The 20,295-nt window shown below is 42.4% G+C and overlaps 1 protein-coding gene across 1 annotated transcript in view; it reads right to left on the bottom strand.

Moving 5' to 3' along the window:
- Nucleotides 1–7,265: 7,265 nt before the first annotated feature.
- TRIP4 (thyroid hormone receptor interactor 4) overlaps nucleotides 7,266–20,295 on the bottom strand; it is a 56,382-nt gene continuing 43,352 nt past the window's right edge. Inside the window, exons 11-13 of the mRNA XM_040342936.1 lie at nucleotides 17,492–17,583; nucleotides 14,764–14,866; nucleotides 7,266–7,496 (exon numbers count right to left, since the gene is read on the bottom strand). Of these exons, the coding sequence (XP_040198870.1) occupies nucleotides 7,420–7,496; nucleotides 14,764–14,866; nucleotides 17,492–17,583 (272 nt within the window). The 3' untranslated portion in view covers nucleotides 7,266–7,419. The remainder of the gene's footprint in view (nucleotides 7,497–14,763; nucleotides 14,867–17,491; nucleotides 17,584–20,295) is intronic.

The raw sequence follows: 20,295 nt of genomic DNA, 5'->3' as shown, positions 1-20,295 counted from the left end.
TCATGGTTTGTACCAGAGCTAGCTGTGACCATGGCTATCTACAATAAAGGCAATCTTAAACCCAAAGGGGAAGCATATCTATGGTCAAAATGTAAAGATCATATTAATTTCCACATTTTATTTCAATTATTTCTAACTAACTCTTCTTAACCTGAATGATTTTGAAGATGGTAAACTTACTTTGAGAAGATCCACACACATTTACTTCCTTGAATTCTGCAACACATTCAATAAACCCTGTAAGCAGGTACTGCCGTGTCGCACATTTTCACAGACCCTGCCTTCTATACTACAGCAGCGCTGAAAGGAGGAGTTTCAGGAGGTGGAGCCAGTACAGAAATCACTGATTGCAGGTACCAAGGTACTATTGGATATGTAGTCCTGCCATACATATAGGGAATCCAGAAAGTTATGGAGAGAGATGGCCAGCAGACAGACAGCACTTACAACATGAAAGGACATTTTCCAAATAAGCCTATACTGCTAAAGCTGACAGGCGAGAGTAATAATTCTTGTGCTAGGTCTCCTCTGTAACCCTAAACGGTTAACAAAAAAAAATTAAGCGTTGCCTGTGAGGATTTTTAAGCACTGAAGATTGGCGCTATTCCACGAGTGTGACCAATTTCAAAGTGTGACATGTTAAGTATCTATTCAGTGTAACATCATCTTTCACATTATACATAAAAATTGGGCTAACTTTGTTTCTGGCCTGTCCATCTACTCTTTTTCTAACCTACTAAACTAGTGGGTAATGTTATAATGGTTTTCTGTTAATTTAGACTGACGGGCTCCGGTCCTGCTCGGCCTGGGGGATTTGCTCCTCCCCCCTACTCTTCTGGGTGGGGGGGGAGGGGGCCCCTAGTGTCGGGGGGGGGCCCCTGCAGGGGCGGCGCTAGTCCAGGGTGATATCTGACCCTGAAGGACGCCGACCTGAACCGCTCAAGTTTGTTTATTGCTGGGCCTGAAGCTGGTGGTAGAGGAAGAAAGCGGCTGCGGAGCAGAGTCCCATAAGCCGATGCTTCCTCTACAGCGTGGGTACACTTTCGTCTGGGCGGATCGGAGGGCCATAGCGTAGCCGTGACCTGTCATCCGCCCGCTCTGCTCATTGTGGCCCTCGACTTGTTACCATGTTGCTTAAGTGGCCCTTGCTCTTCAAAAGGTTGTGCACCCCTGGCCTACAGCATTCTGTGACACAACACGTGGGACCATTCACAAAGCACAGCTGGGATTCTGCTGCTACACCATAGGGAGTCAGCTGGCTTCCCACGCTAAAGATGCCAACCCTGGGGACCTGAATATCCATCTCAGGTGAGGACGGCACTGGATCCCATGACAGATAAGTGTTCTTTTATTAAAAGTCAGCAGTTACAGTATTTAGCTGCTGCCTTTTATTTATTTTTTCGTTCCTATGGTGAAGGATCCTCTTTAATGCTACTTCAGAGCACAGAACTTTTCCTACACAATCTCAAGAGGCCTGTTCACTTTCAATCCCACAGCACAGAAACACGTGATAAAATGTTCCAGTTAATGCCCAATATTGCTCATTAAAGCAGGCTCCGCTTATTTGTGTCCTCCCCCTTCCGGTGTTGCACTTTAACCCCCTTCCTGCCCATGCCAATTTTCAGCTTTCTGTGCTGTCACCCTTTGAATGACAATTGCACGGTCATGAAACACTGTACCCAAATTACATTTTTAACATGTTTTTGATCACCATTGGGTTTTTCATTTTTTTGCTGAACAAAATGGACCGAAAATTTGGAAAAGAAAAAAAATAATTCTTAGTTTCTGTTATAAAATGTTGCAAATAATTCGTTTTTGTTTGTCCTTCGCTGACAGGCACTAATATGCAGCACTGATGGGAACTGATAAGGAGGCGGCACTGACAGGCACTGCTGATGGGGCTGCACTAATAACCAATGCTCAGACAAAACAGCTGTAGTAATTACTAAGGCATGGAAACTGATCAAATCACCTGTGCAAAATAATGGAGAGCCTGAACACATGAACTGTAGGGGTGCCTTGAGGACTGGAGTTGAGAAACACACGGGCGTAGACCCCCCCCCCCCCCCCCCGTCAGGAGTGCCGCTTATTGGCTATCCTCGACTCATGCCCTTTCAGTGCAAATAGAGGAAAGCCATTAACCAGCATGTCCTGGTTAAGCTGTGATTTGACACAGCCGGTCACATGGTAAAGAGCCCACATTATAGGCTCTTTACCGAGATCGTAGATCCGTTGTGTCAGAGCGACACACCACACTACCAATGGACGCGCACAAGGCTTATCGTGCTCGATGTCATATGATGTACAGTCAGGATAATGGAACCCCCTATAGCAGAATGATGGTCGGGGGGAATGTGGTTAAAAGCTTACCAAAAGCTCCTGCAAATGCTTTATAAAAGCTTGCAGTTCACAGTACTCTTATACAAGCGGAAACCTGAACAGGCCTGACATTTGGTGGCTACAGACAGTGCATACTCACTTTAACTCTTTGTTTATAAATGTGGCATATTATGACAGGTTTTATTTGCATCTCACTGCACAGCTCGCGCCTGTTTATAACGTCTCCATACTTTGGTTATCTCTGTATTCTGCCTACGCCTTTAAAAAGTGTAAAACATGAATCAAATTAATCTTCTCATATGCATACAATACTATGTGGATAGGCCTGTAAGCAGATGTTTCTAACATATGGTGTCAGTGAGAGCCAAGAAGCAGAAGCCACTCTCATGGTATAGTAATAGTGGTTTGATTTTTAAATTATGCTTTTATCAGTTACCGTTAAACCTCAATTGTCTGTCCTTACTCCTTAGTTAATAATTACAGCTCCTGCACCTTTATAAAGGTGATGTGATAAAAATTAAGTCACTTTCCTCTGACATGTTATAATGTATGATTTTACATCTAATAACATTCATTATTTCTAGTACTAGAGATGTTCCCAGGGAGCGAAAATGGCTAATTTGGGCCCAATTTGGAAATTTTTTTGAGACCACTTTTGTTGCTAGCAGTTTAGACATTATTAGCTGTGTATTGAGTTATTTTGAAGGGACCGCAAATTTACCCTGTTATACAAGCTGTACACTCACTACTTTACATTGTAGCAAAGTGTTATTTTTTTCAGTGTTGTCACTAGGGGTGAGCTTTAGGTTCGGTTCGAACATTGGCCTTTCGCCGAATAGCAAACAATTTGGGGTGTTCGCGGCAAATTTGAAAGCTGCGGAACACCCTTTAAAAGTCTATGGGAGAAATCAAAAGTGCTAATTTTAAAAGGTTAATATGCAAGTTATTGTTTCAAAAAGTGTTTGGGGACCTGGGTCATGCCCCAGGGGACATGTATCAATGCAAAAAAAAAAAAGTTTTAAAAACTGCTGTTTCAGGAGCAGTGGTTTTAATAATGCTTAAAGTGAAACAATAACCACTTAAGGACCGGACCAATATGCTGCTACATGACCCAAGGGGTTTTTACAATTCGGCACTGCATCGCTTTAACAGACAATTGCGCGGTCGTGCAACGTGGCTCCCAAACAAAATTGGCGTCCTTTTTCCCCGACAAATAGAGCTTTCTTTTGTTGGTATTTGATCACCTCTGCGGTTTTTATTTTTTGCGCTATAAACAAAAATAGAGCGACAATTTTGAAAAAAATGCAATATTTTTTACTTTTTGCTATAATAAATATCCCCCAAAAACATATATAAAAAAAAAAAATTTCCTCAGTTTAGGCCGATACGTATTCTTCTACCCATTTTTGGTAAAAAAATTGCAATAAGCGTTTATCGATCGGTTTGCGCAAAATGTATAGCGTTTACAAAATAGGGGATAGTTTTATTGCATGTTTATAAAAAAAAATTTTTTTTACTACTAATGGCGGCGATCAGCAATTTTTTTCGTGACTGCGACATTATGGCGGACACTTCGGACAATTTTGACACATTTTTGGGACCATTGTCATTTTCACAGCAAAAAATGCATTTAAATTGCATTGTTTATTGTGAAAATGACAGTTGCAATTTGGGAGTTAAACACAGGGGGCGCTGTAGGATTTAGTGTTCACCTAGTGTGCGTTTACAACTGTAGGGGGGTGTGGCTGTAGGACTGACGTCATCGATCGAGTCTCCCTATAAAAGGGATGACTCGATCGATGCAGCGCCATAGTGAAGCACGGGGAAGCCGTGTTTACATACGGTTCTTCAGCTCCGGGGAGCGATCGCGATGGAGTGGCTATAAACGAATAGCCGCGCCGTCGTCCCGGATCGCTCCCCGAGGGAATCCGACCGCCGCATGTAGCGGGGGGTGCCGATCGACGTATATCTACATGCGGCGGTCGGGAAGCGGTTAAAAGTGAAAAATTCCTCTAAATTTCATACCTGGGGGTGTCTATAGTATGCCTGTAAAGTAGTGCATGTTTCCCGTTTTTTTAACAGTCTCTGCACAAAATATCATTTCTAAAGAAAAAAAAAAGTAATTTAAAACTACTCACGGCTATAATGAATTGTCGGGTCCCGGCAATACAGATCAAAAGTCATTGGGTAAAAAACGGCATGATTCCCCCCCCCCCTTAGTCCATTACCAGGCCCTTTGGGTCTGGTATGAATATTAAGGGAAACTCCGAAACAAAATAAAATAAAAAAAATGTGTGGGGGTCTCCCCCAAATTCCATATAAGACCCTTCAGGTCTGGTATGGATTTTAAGGGGAACTCCACACCAAAATTAAGAAAAAATAACATGGAGTTCCCCAAAAATCCATACCAGACCCTTATTCGAGCATGCATACTGGCAGGCCGCAGGAAAAGAGGGGGGGGGGCGAGAGCGTCATTGTACCCCCTCCTGAACCATACCAGGCCACATGCCCTCAACATGGGGAGGATGTCCCCTTAGCCGGGGCTTATCGGAATCTGGAAGCCCCCCATGTGAATTTGTAAGGGGTGCCCCTACCATTTAAAAAAGAAAAGTGTCAAAATGTTAAAAACCACAGGAGACCGCTTGGAACAAGTCCTTTTTATAAAAAAAAAAAAAAAAGGATTCCAGCGATGTAATCCATTCACGCTCTCCAGCGAGGATACGACACACGCGATCCTGCCTCCACGGGAGGCACCCGACGAATGATGCGCCCCCCTCCGACACAAGGGGAAATGCCAGGGTTACCCGCCGAGAATCAATTACATCGCTGGAAATCGTGAATGGCTTACATCACTGAATTTTTTTTTTTCTTTTTAAATAAAAAGACTTGTCCCAAGCTGTCTCCTGTGGTTTTTAACATTTTTACCACTACTCCTTGCATCTTTGTACCCCCATATGATAGGACTTCATCTTTCTCCTCACAGGAAAAACATAATCTCAAATGAATTGCTTCATTTAAGACCCCCATCTGGTCACTACAGTCTATAGGCAACATACTGTTTACATCATACAAAAAGAACCAAAATTTCAACCCCAAATCTATAGCCTCTGAATTTTAAGATTTCTATAAAAAAATAAAAATAATACAGCCTCCATTCAAACTTGGATTATGATGCTGTCCCTAACAGTCAGTGATAATTTAGTATTTGATCCAACAATTCAAATCAGGAAGGCCCCAGATCCAGACAGTTTTATTATTATTCAGGATATATAGCGCCAACAGTTTGCGTATCGCTTTACAATAAAAAGCGAGGCAATACAATTCAATTCTATATCACATCCCATATCTCATTCTACACTTCCTGAAGGTGTGCATGACAGGCTTGGAGTGCTGCAGTGAAAACATAGTGTCTGAAGAGGGCCACAATCCCAAGATGGCCCCAGACATTTTTCACAGCAAGGACAGGGTAACATGCTTAAGCTGAGGATTAGCCGATACACAAAGCTGCAAACTGAACTCTCTTAGCTCTGCAGCATCTGGGAGAATCTTTTAGAAGAAAAAATTATCATTAAAGTGTAGAATATCAAGAGAAATAGGTTTTCTTCTATCTCCCAGGAGCAGGGGCGGAAAGACAACTCATGGGGCCCCCGGGCAATAGAAGATTATGGGGCCCCCAGGCTTACAGATGGCCACCACGCCAGGAGACGGGGCAGCTAAAATCTCTGGATTTTCACATCAAAAGCATGTCAGTTTCGGACATATCAGGGACAGATGTTAAAAAAAAAAAAAAAGATTTTTACATACACCCCTGGTTTTACTGAGCCTGGCAACCCTGATGGGGGCCCCCTAGTGGCATGGGGCCATCGGGCAGTGCCCAAGTGACTCAATGGTCAGTCCGCCCCTGCCCAGGAGTTCATTCCCACTAGCAAGAAAGTAAAGCATGATGTGTGAGTGGAAACTATGGTCTCTTTTACTTGCATATCTAAAAAAAATATATATATTATTATATATATATATAATAAAAAGAATGTACAGTGTTGTGTATATAGTATCTCCTGAACTAAATATACACGCATCTGTTCTGGAAATACTCGATTATAATGCGGACAGAAATCTTCAGCAAAATAAACCTTCGATTGCAGTTGTCCCTCCCAGTGACACCCAGTTTCTGTACCATGCCCACAGCCTCTGACATCTCCTGTACCATGCCCACAGCCTCTGACATCTCCATCATGTCTGCAACCTCTGACCATCTCTTGTTTTATATCATGTCTGCAGTCTGGAGAGGTGTCAATGGTGGGAGCACTGCTGGGATGTGGGTCACGGGAGAAGTCAGACGTGTGTGGACTGTGGAGAGGAGACAATAAGAAAACCAGAGCCACCAACCGGGAGCCGACTGACTGATCCCTGCACAGTGCACCTAAGAGGTGGTCAGTGACAGCACCGCCAGGCCAGTCTGAGGGGGGGGGGGGGGGGAGGGGGTCATTGATGTAAGGGAGAGTTGATGTAAGGTGTCCCCCTTGATGATTGCTCCACTTTTACCACTTTTAACTGTAATTTGCTGTTATATATCCCTAGCCCTATGTGCTTTCATATCTGTCTTCTCTATATATATAATACACTCTTCAACTGTGCTTTACAATGCATGATTTTCCCTTTTTATGAACAAGAAAATAATGACGTTATGCTGTGGGGCTGGTATAATAATGCTATGGGGCTGGTATGACATTTTTTCCAGGGCTGGTTTTTACTCCCAGTCCGGCCCTGCCCCAAGGTAATACATAAAATCTGGCCTGTTAAGTGGGCCCTGAGGACAGGGTTGATGACCACTGCCTTAAATCACAGATCACTTCCTAGAGATCTTAACCAAGAGGACAGGAAGTTGGGTAGTTTCAGAAATACAAGTAATAAGGACAGCAATGAGATGCATATAATAAAATATGTTTATAATTTTTTATGTTGGTTTACAGAAAAGCACTTTGGTCCAGCATATGTAAATACAGCACTGTGTACAATATTTATTAAACCAAAATCTGGCTGCTTTGTTTGCAGATTTCCATCTGGCTCTACTTGCTGGTTTCATGGTTGTGCCATCTTCTCTTTTCTGAGCATTAACCCTTTTTTGGCCCCTTGGTGAATTTTAGAATCCAACTTCCCTAGAAAAAAAAGGAGCATTTATTAATTTAGCATTAATTTATCATAAAATGGACACACAAAACAGGAAATATTAGCAAGTAAACAAAATGCATTTGCTTTTTTTTCCCCCTATGAAAACACCTTGGCTTCATTTTTTGTTAATAAATCTCACTGCCAGGCACGAAAAGTCATCTGTACAAAAAATAAATCAAGAGAGAAAAACTGATTCTGTATGTATTTATAAAACTATATATTAGAAAATACTCCTGCAAATAAATAGGCCACTAGTAAATCCATGACTTGTCTTATTTTAACATGAAATTCCACTTTCGTTGAGAAAAATAAATAAATCCAAACTCCATTACATGCATTGCAAGCAAACTTGCACTTGTCTAGTTTTTACGGCTGGAAAGAAATCTGTGAATGTTTCCTAGTTTCAGCATATTGCTCAATTTCAGCTTGCAGTGTGCCTAGTGGAAGGGTTTGCCTGCTACAGATGCATGAACAGTCTCGGTGTTCTAATAAGAGAGCAACTGCAGTAATCGTGCTATTTCAGCAAGATTTCAAATATGCAGATTAGTACGATTTGCACCTTCAATTTCATTGGGCTTTCAACTTCATTTAACAGAAGTCTATGCAAGTCGCAATGCAATCCCAAAAAAGTAGCGCAGGAACCTTTTTCAAAGTCACTGCGACTTGAGTCGCAACAATTTGAACTATTCCATTGCCGACAACTTGTCATGCAATTTTGAACTGTCAAATAAAAAAAAAAAATAAATAAATAAATAAAAAAAATCGCACCCCTGTGAACCAGGGCTTAAAATTTTAGCTTGTCAATTTGAATTGCATTCTGCATTTATGCAGTGGACAGAAAATCCCCAAGTGCCCTGATTATAATGAAGCCACCTTTTAAATTTGTTCGTTTTAGAAAATCAGTTATTTTTAGAAAAGCTGTCTGCAGACGGATAAAAAAAAAAAAAAAAAGATAAAATTTAAATATCCAATCAGAACTAAACCTATCAATTTAACGGTTTGCCAAAACAGTTACATTCAAAGTGAGATAACTGTTAATTACTAGGTTGCTAATGTTAGCTTTGAACCAAACTGTCAAGACATCAATTGACTGGTGTCATAGCTGACCACATGTGCAGCACCCTGACAACTGAGGATCAAACAGAGGCCAAGATGACAGCTTCCTTGTAAGGATAGGATAGGAGGGTTTAGTTCCCGTTTCCCTTAGTAAGGATGCCGGCGCCTGCACCCGGAGCTGATGGACAGGACAGTTTCAGGTGCTGACATCGCAAGCTCCCTGGACAGGCAAGTGTCCTTATATTAAAAGGTCAGTAACTATTTGTAGCTACTGACTTAATATTTTTCTCCCCCAGGCTGGAACTCCGCTTTAAATGATACATGAGCCTTTATGAACTAAAACATTTTTGTGATGGAAATGTCCTGTTCGGCAAATTACATATTTCAATTTATACCTTGGAGCTGTCATTTAGGTTATCTCAGCATGGAGGTATCCATTAAGCCCATAACTAGGACAATTTAAACTCCCTGACCCATTTCACTTATGTATATTTAATTTGCTGTGCAGGACATGGAAAAGCATGCACAGAGCTGGGGTTTATAGATGGCTTCCAGTAGTCCACTTCAGTCAATAAACCTCCACCCCCTTACTACAATGTAATGAAGTGTCTGTTCCTTCCTTGCAATGCGTTCTTTGCTTCAGTGGGTCAGTGAGAAGAATGTCCCTTATCTTGGCATGTAGACTTGACACAATGAATGAATGAATGAAAAACTTATAAAGCGCGGCGCATGCGAACTGAATCGCTTCTGGGCGCTAGTTGTTCGTGTCTCATGACATCAAAAGAGCAGAGTTTTGATCTGTCTTCTGAAAGTCAGGTGGTTTTCCTCCAACCGAATGCTGGTTGGTAAAGCGTTCCATAGTCTAGGACCCTGAAAAGCAAACCTTCTTTCTCCTTTGGACTTGTATTTGGTTTTTGGTACCCTGACCAGATTTTGGTCGGTGGATCGCAGAACGCGATTCGAATTGTGAGGTTCTATCTTGTCGCAAAGATATTGCGGAGCCTTCCCATGGATGCACTTATGTGTCAGGCAGAGTGCTTTAAATGCAATTCTGTCTTTTACTGGCAGCCAGTGAAGGGTTCTCAACGAAGGTGAGATTGATTCCCATTTTTTTCCCAGTCACCAGTCTGGCGGCCGTATTCTGAACGACTTGCAGACGGGAGATTTGGTACTTTGGGAGTCCGAGGTACAGGGCGTTAGCATAGTCCAGTCTGGAATTCACGATTGTTCCCACCACGACTGCTACGTCTTCTTTGGGGATAAATGGAATAAGTCTGCGTAGTAGGCGCAACAGATGGTGCGCTCCGCTGACTACTGACCCTATTTGTGCGTCCATTGTCATGAAGGTGTCGAAGATGACCCTGAGACTTTTGACTTTGGAGCTAGGGGTGATGATTTGGCCCAGAATGGGCGGGGGTGTCCAGGTCGTTGCCAGTTGACTCTTTCGGCTGGCGTGAAACATAAGGAGTTCTGTTTTTGAACTGTTGAGTTTAAGATAACTCTTTGTCATCCAGTTTTCTATCAAAGAGAGACATTTCTCTAAACTAAGATGATGATCGTTTTTGTTGCAGATGCGAAAATACAGTTGCGTATCGTCTGCATAAGAGTGATAGAGTAGTTCTTGGCTACTGATAATATCAAAGAGAGGGCGAAGATAGATGTTGAAAAGCACCGGTGACGGGGGGGATCCTTGGGGGACTCCACATGACACTGTGCGCTTTTCCGACGTGAAAGAACCCAATTTAACTGTTTGTGATCGGTTTTCAAGAAAGGAAGAAAACCATGGTAAATCACCTTCTGCGACTTCTGCTACCTTGGCTAGTCGCATCAGTAACAGTTTGTGGTCTACCGTGTCAAAGGCTGCGCTTAGGTCCAGCAGAACCAGGAGACAAGATTCTCCTTCGTCTGCGGCCTCGTCCCATATTTTGAGTAAGGCCGTTTCTGTCCCGTGTCCGGGACGGAAGCCTGATTGTAATGGATCCAGTAGATTGTGGGTATCTAGATGCTGTTGCAGCTGTTGTACCACTACTTTCTCCATTATCTTGGAGAGAACATTTAGGCCTGTTATGGGACGGCGGTGAGTTGGGTCCTTGGGATCCAGGTTAGGTTTTTTCAAGATGGGCTGGATTGTGCCCTCTTTCAACAGGGATGGCACTGTGCCTTCCTTAAATGACTGGTTTATAAGCTGTGTGATGGGTGGTGCCAGGATGTCGGCACATTCCTTCAGCAGTTTGGTGGGGATGATATCATTGGGCGATGTGCTGTTCCGCAAAGCACCAATGATATTTTTTGTGGTATCGATGGAGATCAGTTCCAGAGTGAACTTTGTTGATTGTAGAGCGTTTCTGTGGGTGTTTTGTGGTTGATTGACGGTGGGGTTGAGGGGGGTATTGTTTTGCAAGATGCTTTCCCGGATTCTTTCAATTTTGTTGATGAAGAAATCCGATAGTTCATTACAGAACTCTTGGGTGTCTGAGTTGGGGACTTCAAGACATCCTGGATTCATGGTCTGGGTGACCATCTTGAAGAGTTCGCGGGGGCGGTTTAGGGCGCTGTTAATTGCCATAGAAAAATTATGTTTCTTGGCTTTGAAGATTTCTTTATGATATCGTGTTGTTATTGCCTTGTAGATGAGGTTATCCTCTGCAGGGCTTGTTTTCCAGGCGGCTTCCGCCCTTCTGCGCTCTTGCTTCAGAAGCGACAGCTGGTTGTTGAACCAGCCAGACTTTCTTTTTCGGATGCAGGCTTTGCGTTTCGGTGCTACTAAATCGGCTGACTGTAGCAGGGCTGCGTTTATGGCATCCAGTGTATCTGCGGCTGTTTGATGTGGATGGATTGTTTTGATTCTGTTTCCCAAGGTAGATTTAAAGAGTTCCGAATGGAGCTTCTTCTGAGATCTAGCCCAGTGTATTGTCACCGGCTTGGGTGCTTTTATCACTGGGGGAATTTTGGAGATTATGAAATTGATTGCATGGTGGTCTGTCCATGGCAATGGTTCATTTTCTAAAATGCTTATTTTCAGATTTTGTCTGAAAATTAGGTCGAGTGTGTGACCTGAAGCATGTGTTGGCCCGCATATAAGTTGCTGTAGCCCTAATCCCTCCAGGTGATCGATGCAGGCGTCCGCAATGGGATCCTGTGCGGAGTTGGCCCACAGATTAAAGTCCCCGAGCAGCAAAAGATGTTTGCTGTTAAGGGTATAAGTGGATATGAACTCCGTTAAAGATGGCAAAAACTGCGATTTTGGCCCAGGTGGCCTATAGCAGAGGAGAATGTGAACAGTCTCCTGGGGGGAAGTTTGAAGTTGAAGAGTAAGTGAATGGAAGAGGATTTTGAAGGGCTGGCTTAGTGATTGTAATGTGATTCTTGTGGATCACCGCCAGGCCTCCTCCTCTTTGCCCTATTCTGTTTTCCGTTATAATGCGATAGTTTTCTGGCACCAATTCTCCGAGAATGGTGTTGCAGTCGTCTGAGAGCCAGCTTTCTGTAATAAAGAGGCAGTCTAGATCGTTTTGTAGTAAGAAATCGTGGATTTCTAATCAGTGTTTTACTGCCGATCTTGTGTTGATCAAAGCACATGATATGTGCTTGAGCTGGGTTAAATAGTTTACATTTTTGATGGTCGATCGAATCTCAAACGTTGCTCTATTTTTAAGGCCTTTTTGGTGACGGCTGGTAATGCTGTTGCGAATTGTCTCAGACCCCGAATAGAGTCCGCAGAGTATCGCAGATTAGCCATTGTCGCCAGTCACATTGTCGTCAGTCTTTCCTAATTGCGGCGGCCGCGAATGAGGCCTGGTCTGGCGCGGATGCGGGAAGAGCCGCGAGACGCCGGACGTGATGGGTGGAAGACTGTCCAAGTGAGCCGTCACTCGTTGAGTCAGGTAGATTTACTAAAACTGGAGAGTGCAAAACTCTGGTGAAGCTATGCATGGTAACCAATCAACTTCTAAAGTCAGCATGTTCAATTAAGCTTTGATCAAAAAAAAAAAATATATAGAAGCCGATTGGTTTTAATGCAGAGCTGCAAAATAATTTGCACCCTTTAGCTTTAGTGAATCAACCCCTGTGCTTTGCAATTCACAAAATGGATGGAGATGCAATTATATATTGAATAGATTTTTTCAACCAAGTGGAGTTACCCTAAAACACAAAGGGCCAGATTCTCAGAGCAAGTACGCCGGCGTATCTACTGATACACCAGCGTACTTTCAAATTTGCCGCGTGGTATCTTTAGTTTGAATCCTCAAACCAAGATACGACGGCATCTGGCTTCGATCCGACAGGCGTACGGCTTTGTACGCCTTCGGATCGTAGGTGCAATACTTTGGCGCCCGCTGGGTGGAGTTTGCGTCGTTTTCCGCGTTGGGTATGCTAATTAGCTTTTTCCGTCGATCCACGAAGGTACGCGTGGCCGTCGCATTCTCTTACGTCGTCGCTAGTCGGCTTTTCCCGGCGTATAGTTAAAGCTGCTATTTTGTGGCGTATAGATAGACTTGCCATGTTAAAGTATGGCCGTCGTTCCAGCGTTGAATTTTGAATTTTGAATTTTTTTTTTTGCGTAAGTCGTCAGTGAATAGGAAAGGACGTAACTCACGTCTAAGTTCAAAAAATGACGTCGGTGCGACGTCATTTCACGCAAAGCACGGCGGGAAATTTCGAAACGGAGCATGCGCATTTCAATCGGCGCGGGACGCGCTTCATTTAAATGAATCACGCCCCCTACCTGCCCAATTTGAAATACGCGCCAAGAAATACACTACGCCACCGTAACTTATGGCGCAAAATCTTCCTGGATTCGACTTCGAGCCAGGTAAGATACGGCGGCGTAGCGTATCTCTGATACGCTGCGCCAGGACAATTCTATGTAAATCTGGCCCAAAGGTCTTAAACTTTGCAGGCAATGTATGTGCAGTCGAGTTTCCAATTCTATTTATATGCTATATCCATTACAAGGGTTTGGGATTATTTATTTATATTGCTTTATGAAGCAAAAAAATAAATAAATTGAGATTTCTTGTACAAAAGGAAAAGTGTACGTAAGTAAGGGTGGGCAGCACTGAGAACTCCAACAAGAAACACTCAGGGTTATTAAGAGATACTATTGTGTGATTCAGACCATCAGCATCTAAGAATTACTAGATATGGGTGGACTCGCAAATTAAATAAATAGATTTTTGGGCATGAAAGCAATATTTTCTTGGTTAATAATAAAACAGTGGCTTAAAGCGTAGTAAACCCGCAGCAGTTTTTTTCTTTTTTACATACCTAAAAAAGGCAAAAGGCATAGTATGCACCACATACTAGCTCATTATTAAATACTTACCTTGGAACGAGGCGTGGGGAACTTACCTGGTCCACGCCAAGGGAGATGTCATCTTGCCTCGGCGTGTCTTCCGGGTATCGCCGCTCCAGCGCTGCGATTGGCTGGAGCAGAGATGTCGTCTATCCCGCGCATGCACGCGGGAGACTTCTTTCCGGCAAGGTCTGGCGGCTGCCGGGCCTTTAGCCGAGGATCACCGCTGTGCATGCGCCACTGCAATGAGCGGCTCATTGCGAGGGGATATATACGGTTTAGGAGATTCTTTTTATAGGCTTGCCTGTAGGTAAAAGTGGTAGTACAGAGTTTACTACCACTTTAAGGAGCCTCTATCACTTTAAGAACACTGACAGCTGCCGACAGGTATAAAGTGCAGGCACTTGGAGGTACATGCAGAAAACTAGCAGCAGATATTGGTATCCCCTGCTTTTCTCAAATGCCGGGGGTTTTGAGCTTCAGTGCTTCATTATAAAGCTAAAGCTTGCCAACCCCATCACTCGTTCCACATTTTCCTACTGTCCATTAAAGCAGCTCATCACAGTGACAGGCAATTTTAAATGTGGAAGGGCAAGGCGTAGTGAAAAGCTCTGACATTACCCCCAAGTGTCACAGTTTAGCCCAATCAGAATGGCCTGGCAAAGGATACTGAATGATGCTGCATGCATGTACAAGCACCTTTGGGTAACTGCACTCCATATCTGTCAGCAGCCTTGAGTATTCCTAAAGTGACAGTATTGCTTTAGGCATGAGGTTTTAACAGTGACTTTTTTCTGTACATGTAAAGTTCTTCTATTTTAATCTATTAGTTTGAGGGGCATAAAGTGCAAATGTATAAATGGCCTATGACATGCGTCAGGCGAGTGAATTTGAGTACTTACAAATCTTGTGTTGTCCCTTAATGGGAAATTTAATTGGCAGTTCTTGAGGGTTGATACAAACAAATACAAAGGGCGATGCCGATTCTTGGCGTAGAGAAGGATGCTGTATGTATAAAAAAAATAAAAATAAAGAGCAGAATATTCATATATTAAAAGCACAGCAGTGTCTTCAAACTTTCCAAACTAAAAGCTTATGTGTAAATACAGAGTCAGTCTAGAAAAAAATAACTAAACCAATTTACTCTTTGCTAATATTCTAAAAAAAAATAAGAATAAGATAATCAGGTAAACAAATATATTATAAGAAGTCTTCATTTTAGCTCTTGCAGCCAGCAAGTAGAGCCTTATGCAAGTTCTATGCTGTGTAAGGCCTGGTTTACACTAGTGCGATCTCTGATGCGGCTTGAGTCACACAGAATCGCATGACAATGGAAACCACATTGTTTTCAATAGTGGTCGTTCACATCAATGCAGTGCAGCTGCGATGCAACTTTGGGGTAGGGTCCTGTGCCAATTTGGTGCTATGCAGTGCGATTATGTGGTCAATATTACCCTACAGCCCTCAGTGACTGCAGAGAAACCAGGAAGTTCAGGGAGCTGCACTGATGAAGCCCGGACTCAGTGGTTGTGTTAAGGACAGTAGGTAAGTGTTTGTGGGCAGTGGGTGTAAGTACTGGGACTTTTCTGTAAACTTAAAGCAGTATATGCATTAAGGTAAAGAAGTTTAGTCTTTAGAACTACATTAAGTAGTGCATTAAAGGAGAAGTATGGCTCTTTTGGCCATACTTCTCCTGTGGGTCACGGGAGTGCATCTAGTTCTGCACTCTTGTGAGTGCTAAAGCCAACTGTCGACTAATGTCACAGAGTTTATCCAGGCTCTGCAGGGATCCCTACAATGTTGGGATCTGCCCAGATTCCGGCCCAGCCTCTCAGTGCGTCGCTCCAGTGAGTGCTGGAGGAGCAGAGTGGACCTGGGAAATTAGTTTTTTTTTGTTTGCTTTCTGTGGCCCATTGGGGAGATTGTCTTTCACTTCCTGTCTCGAGAAGTATCAGGACATGAGAAGAGATCTCTTCAAAGAAAGAGAACTCCTCAGACAGTTGTCTATTCCAATATGCTGTTCACTGCCGGTATAGAAAGTTATATGCAGTAATATGAATAAATTACCCATCAAAATATTTGGCTGATTTGGGCTAAGATAGAGCTTATTCAGGAGGGGCAACATTTATAGTGTTGGGAAAAGTATTATTTGATCCCCTGCAGATTTTGTCAATTTTTTATCATAGGTGTATTTTAAATGAGAGAGACAGAATATCAACCAAAAAACAAAACAAACACACGATACAAATGTTACAAATTGAGTAAAATAAGTATTTGACCCCCTACCAACCAACAATAATGCTGACTCCCACAGACAGTATGTGCTCATGTGGTACACAGATTAGTCCAGTCAATTGGATGGATGTCAGGGACAAAATTGTAGACCTGCACAAGGCTGGAATAGGCTAGAAGACCCTCAGCAAGAAGCTTAGTGAGACGGAGACAACTGTTGGAGCGATTATTCGCAAATTAAAGGAATACAAAAAAAATAACAATCACCCTCAATTTTGAGCTCCATGCAAGATTTCATCTCATGGGGTAAGGATGATCATGAGAACATAAGGGATGAGCCCAGGAGCTTGTGGATGATCTCAAGGCAGTTGGGACCACAGTCATCAAACAAACCATTTGTAACACAATATGCCACCATGGATTGAAATTCTGCAGCGCCAGCAAAGTCCCGTTCCTCAAGTAGGCAGACGTACAAACCCATCTAAAGTTTGCCAATGATCATATAAATGATTCAGAGAAGAATTTGGAGAAATCTTTGTGATCCGATGAGACCAAAATTTAGCTCTTTGGCATTAACTTGTGTTTGAAGCAAGAAAAATGCTGACTATGACCCAAAGAACGCCATCCCTACAGTCAAGCACAGAGATGGAAACATTATGCTTTGGGGCGGGTTCTCTGCTAAAGATACAAAGCTGACTTTGCTGCACTGAGGGGCCAATGGACACGACCATGTATTGTAAAATCTTGAATGAGACTCTTCTTCCCTCAGCCAAAACACTGAAGATGGGTCTTCCAGCATGACAATGACCCAAAAGGCAACAAAGAAGCACATTAAGGTCATGGAGTGGCATAGCCAGTCTCCAGACTATAATCCTATAGAAAATGTATGGAGGGAACCAGAAACTTCCAGTTGCCAAGCGACAGACAAGAAACCTTAAGGATTTAGAGAAGATTGGACCAAAATTCCTCCTGAGATGTGTGCAAACCTGGTCACCAACTACAGGAAATGTCTTACCTCTGTTCTTGCCAACAAGGGTTTCTCTACTAAGTACTAAGTCATGATTTGCTTGGGGAACAAATATTTTACTCATTGAACTGCAACTCAATTTATAACATTTGTATAGTGCGATTTTTCTGGATTTTTGGTTGATATTCTGTCTCCATCATTTAAAATACACCTATAATAAAAATGATAGACTCTTCATTTCTTTGTAAGAAGGCAAATTTACAAAATCTGCAGGGGATTTTCTGGCAATGGCATAGGTTTAGCATACCTTATATAAAAAAAAAGCGCTTGTCTCATTGAATAAAACAGCTTGAAACATTTTGCTCTTCCTCCAGAAGCATAAGTGTCCAGATTTGTTATTGCATGCAAAAAGAAGGATGGGGCCAAATTACCTGTTCTTCAAACTGTTCATGTGATAAGCAGTCAGCCACTTCCACACAGCCAAGCAGACAGCCAGTTGGATAATCCTTGGGGAAATAAATACCTGCAAATGTACAAGCAGTTTAGTTAAACAGTAAACACAAAATAAATAATAAAAAAAATAAAAAAAAGTACTATAACCCATGATCACTACATTATGTATTAATAACATCTGTTTACCCTGATCTCAGATAAATCATTTTTTTCATTTTTTTTTTTTTACACATACAAGTAGGAAGTCTAAAAGACAATACTAACTCTTTAAATCAGTTGGCACTTAATTAGCACAACAATGTATTAGTTAAACATGGACCACCCCTCCTTTAAATAAATTTGTATTCACTGCATACCAGCACATTCTGACAGACTGACCTTAAAAGGAAGCCCTCAAGCGCTGTGCTGTCAACACTTTCATCTTCACTCTGTTTTCCTTCTAGGTTCGCACTCTCCAGCCATTTAAAAGCATGCGCATGGGAGTCACGGTAAAGCACTCCGAATGAACGGCACTCTCAGCATGCTGTCAATTCAGAGTTCAGTGCTTCAAGCATTAATATCTCCTAAACACTGCAAGTTTAAGAGGCATTCACAGTACCTACAGTGAGGAAAAAAATATTTGATCCCCTGCTGATTTTGTACGTCTGCCCACTGACAAAGAAATGATTAGTCTATAATTGTAATGGAAGGTTTATTAACAGTAAGAGACAGAAAAACAACAAAAACAAAAAAATCCAGAAAAACACATTTCAATAAAGTCATTAATTGATTTTCATTTTTAAAATAAGTGAAATAAGTATTTGATGCCCTATCAATCAGCCACGTTTTTGTCTCCCAGGTAACGAGCTGAGATTAAGAGTACTCTCTTAAAAGTAGTGCTCCTAATCTAAGTGTGATACTTGTATTAAAAAAAAAAAAAAAGAAGACACCCGTTTCACAGAAGCAAATCAATCAGATTCCCATCTCTCCACCATTGCCAAGACCAGAGAGCTGTCCAAGGATGTCAGGGACAAGATTTTAAACATACACAAGGCTGGAATGGGCTACAAGACTATCTCCAAGCAGCTTGGTGAGAGGATGACAACAGTTGATGCGATTATTCGCAAATGGAAGAAACACAAAATAACTGTCAATCTCCCTCAGTCTGGGGCTCCATGCAAAATCTCACCTAATGGAGTTTCAATGATCATGAGAACGGTGAGGAATCTGCTCAAAACTAAACAAGAGATAATGGTCAATGATCTCAAGACATTTGGGACCATAATCACCATAAAAACAAATTGGTAACACACTACTTTGGGAAGGACTGAAATCCTGCAGCGCCGAAAAGGTCAAAAAAGCACAAGTTTGCTAATGAACATCATGAATGATACAGAGGAGAGCTGGGTGAAAGTGTTGTGGTCAGATGAGACCAAAATCAAGCTCTTTAGCATCAACTCAATGCTGCCTATGACCACAAGAACACCATCCCCACTGTCAAACATGGAGGTAGAAACATTATGCTTGGGGGGGGGGGGGGGGGGGGGGGGGGGGGGGGGTTCTGCCAAGGGGACAGGACAACTTCACAGAATCAAAGGGACGATGAATGGGGCCATGTACCGTAAAACCTCCTTCCCTCAGCCAGGGCATGGAAAATGGGTCGTGGATGAGTATACCAGCAGGACAATGAGCCAAAACACATGGCCACGGTAACAAAAGAAGTGGCTCAAGAAGAAGCACCATGAGGTCCTGGAGTGGACTAGCAAGTCTCCAGACATTAACCCCATTGAAAAAATGTGGAGGAAGCAGAAGGTTGGAGTTAAAACCATAATGACTTGGAGAGGATCTTAAAAGAGTGGGACAAAATCCCTTCCGAGATGTGTGCAAACCTGGTGGTCAACTACAAGAAATGTCTGACCTCTGCGATTGCAAACAAGGGTTTTGCCACCTAGTACAAATTCCTGTTTTGCGAAGGGTCAAATACATATTTCACTCATTAAAATGCAAATCAATTTATTACTTTTAGGAAATGCGTTTTTCTGGATATTTTTGTTGTCATTCTGTCTCTTACTGTTAAAATAAACCTACCATTAAAATTATAGACTGATCATTTTTTTGTCAGTGGGCAAATGAACAATACAAGGGATCAAATACTTTTTTCCTAGCTGTAGGTACTGTGAATGCCTCCTAAACTTGAAGTAATTATGAGATTTTCCCTCACTGCACAGGTAAGCCTTATCTGTAGGTTCAAGTCAAAAAGGTATCTGAAGTTAGACTGACGATCCCATTGATATTCATATCATTGAAAGTTTAAAATAAGAAATACCCTGATGTGTGGTTTAGCCAAAAATCTAAATGTATTGTAGATCAAATTGAGCTCAACACTAATGGTTCTGTGCAGTTCTGTTCAACTGGATTAGGCTGGACAATTTTTTTTAGCCATCAGTGTCAACCCAAAATACAGTCACTGAACACAGTTTAACAGTAATAGCCTGGAATTTGTTCGAATTTTCTGTTTAAGGATGAGCTCAGGCTTGTTCGCAAACCCCACATGCAGAGCCCGCCAGGAAGTCGGCACGGCGCTGCGCTAATCACAGGCAGGGAGACATTTCCCGATCTCTGCAGCCGCCCATTGGGACAATGTCTCACTGCCTGTGATTAGCGCAGTGCAGACTTCCTGGCAGGCTCTGCACATGGGGTTTGTAAACATGCCTGAGCTCATCCTTATTGCAGACTAAAACACCTAAAACTTGGAAGCCAGTCTTCCGAAGCAGACATTTGTGACCGCCTCATGAAATTGACA

The sequence above is a fragment of the Rana temporaria genome, chromosome 3, assembly GCF_905171775.1.
Source record: "Rana temporaria chromosome 3, aRanTem1.1, whole genome shotgun sequence".
Lineage (NCBI taxonomy): Eukaryota > Metazoa > Chordata > Amphibia > Anura > Ranidae > Rana > Rana temporaria.
Note: the sequence above shows the minus strand (reverse complement) of the source record. Positions and strands in the feature narration are given on the sequence as shown.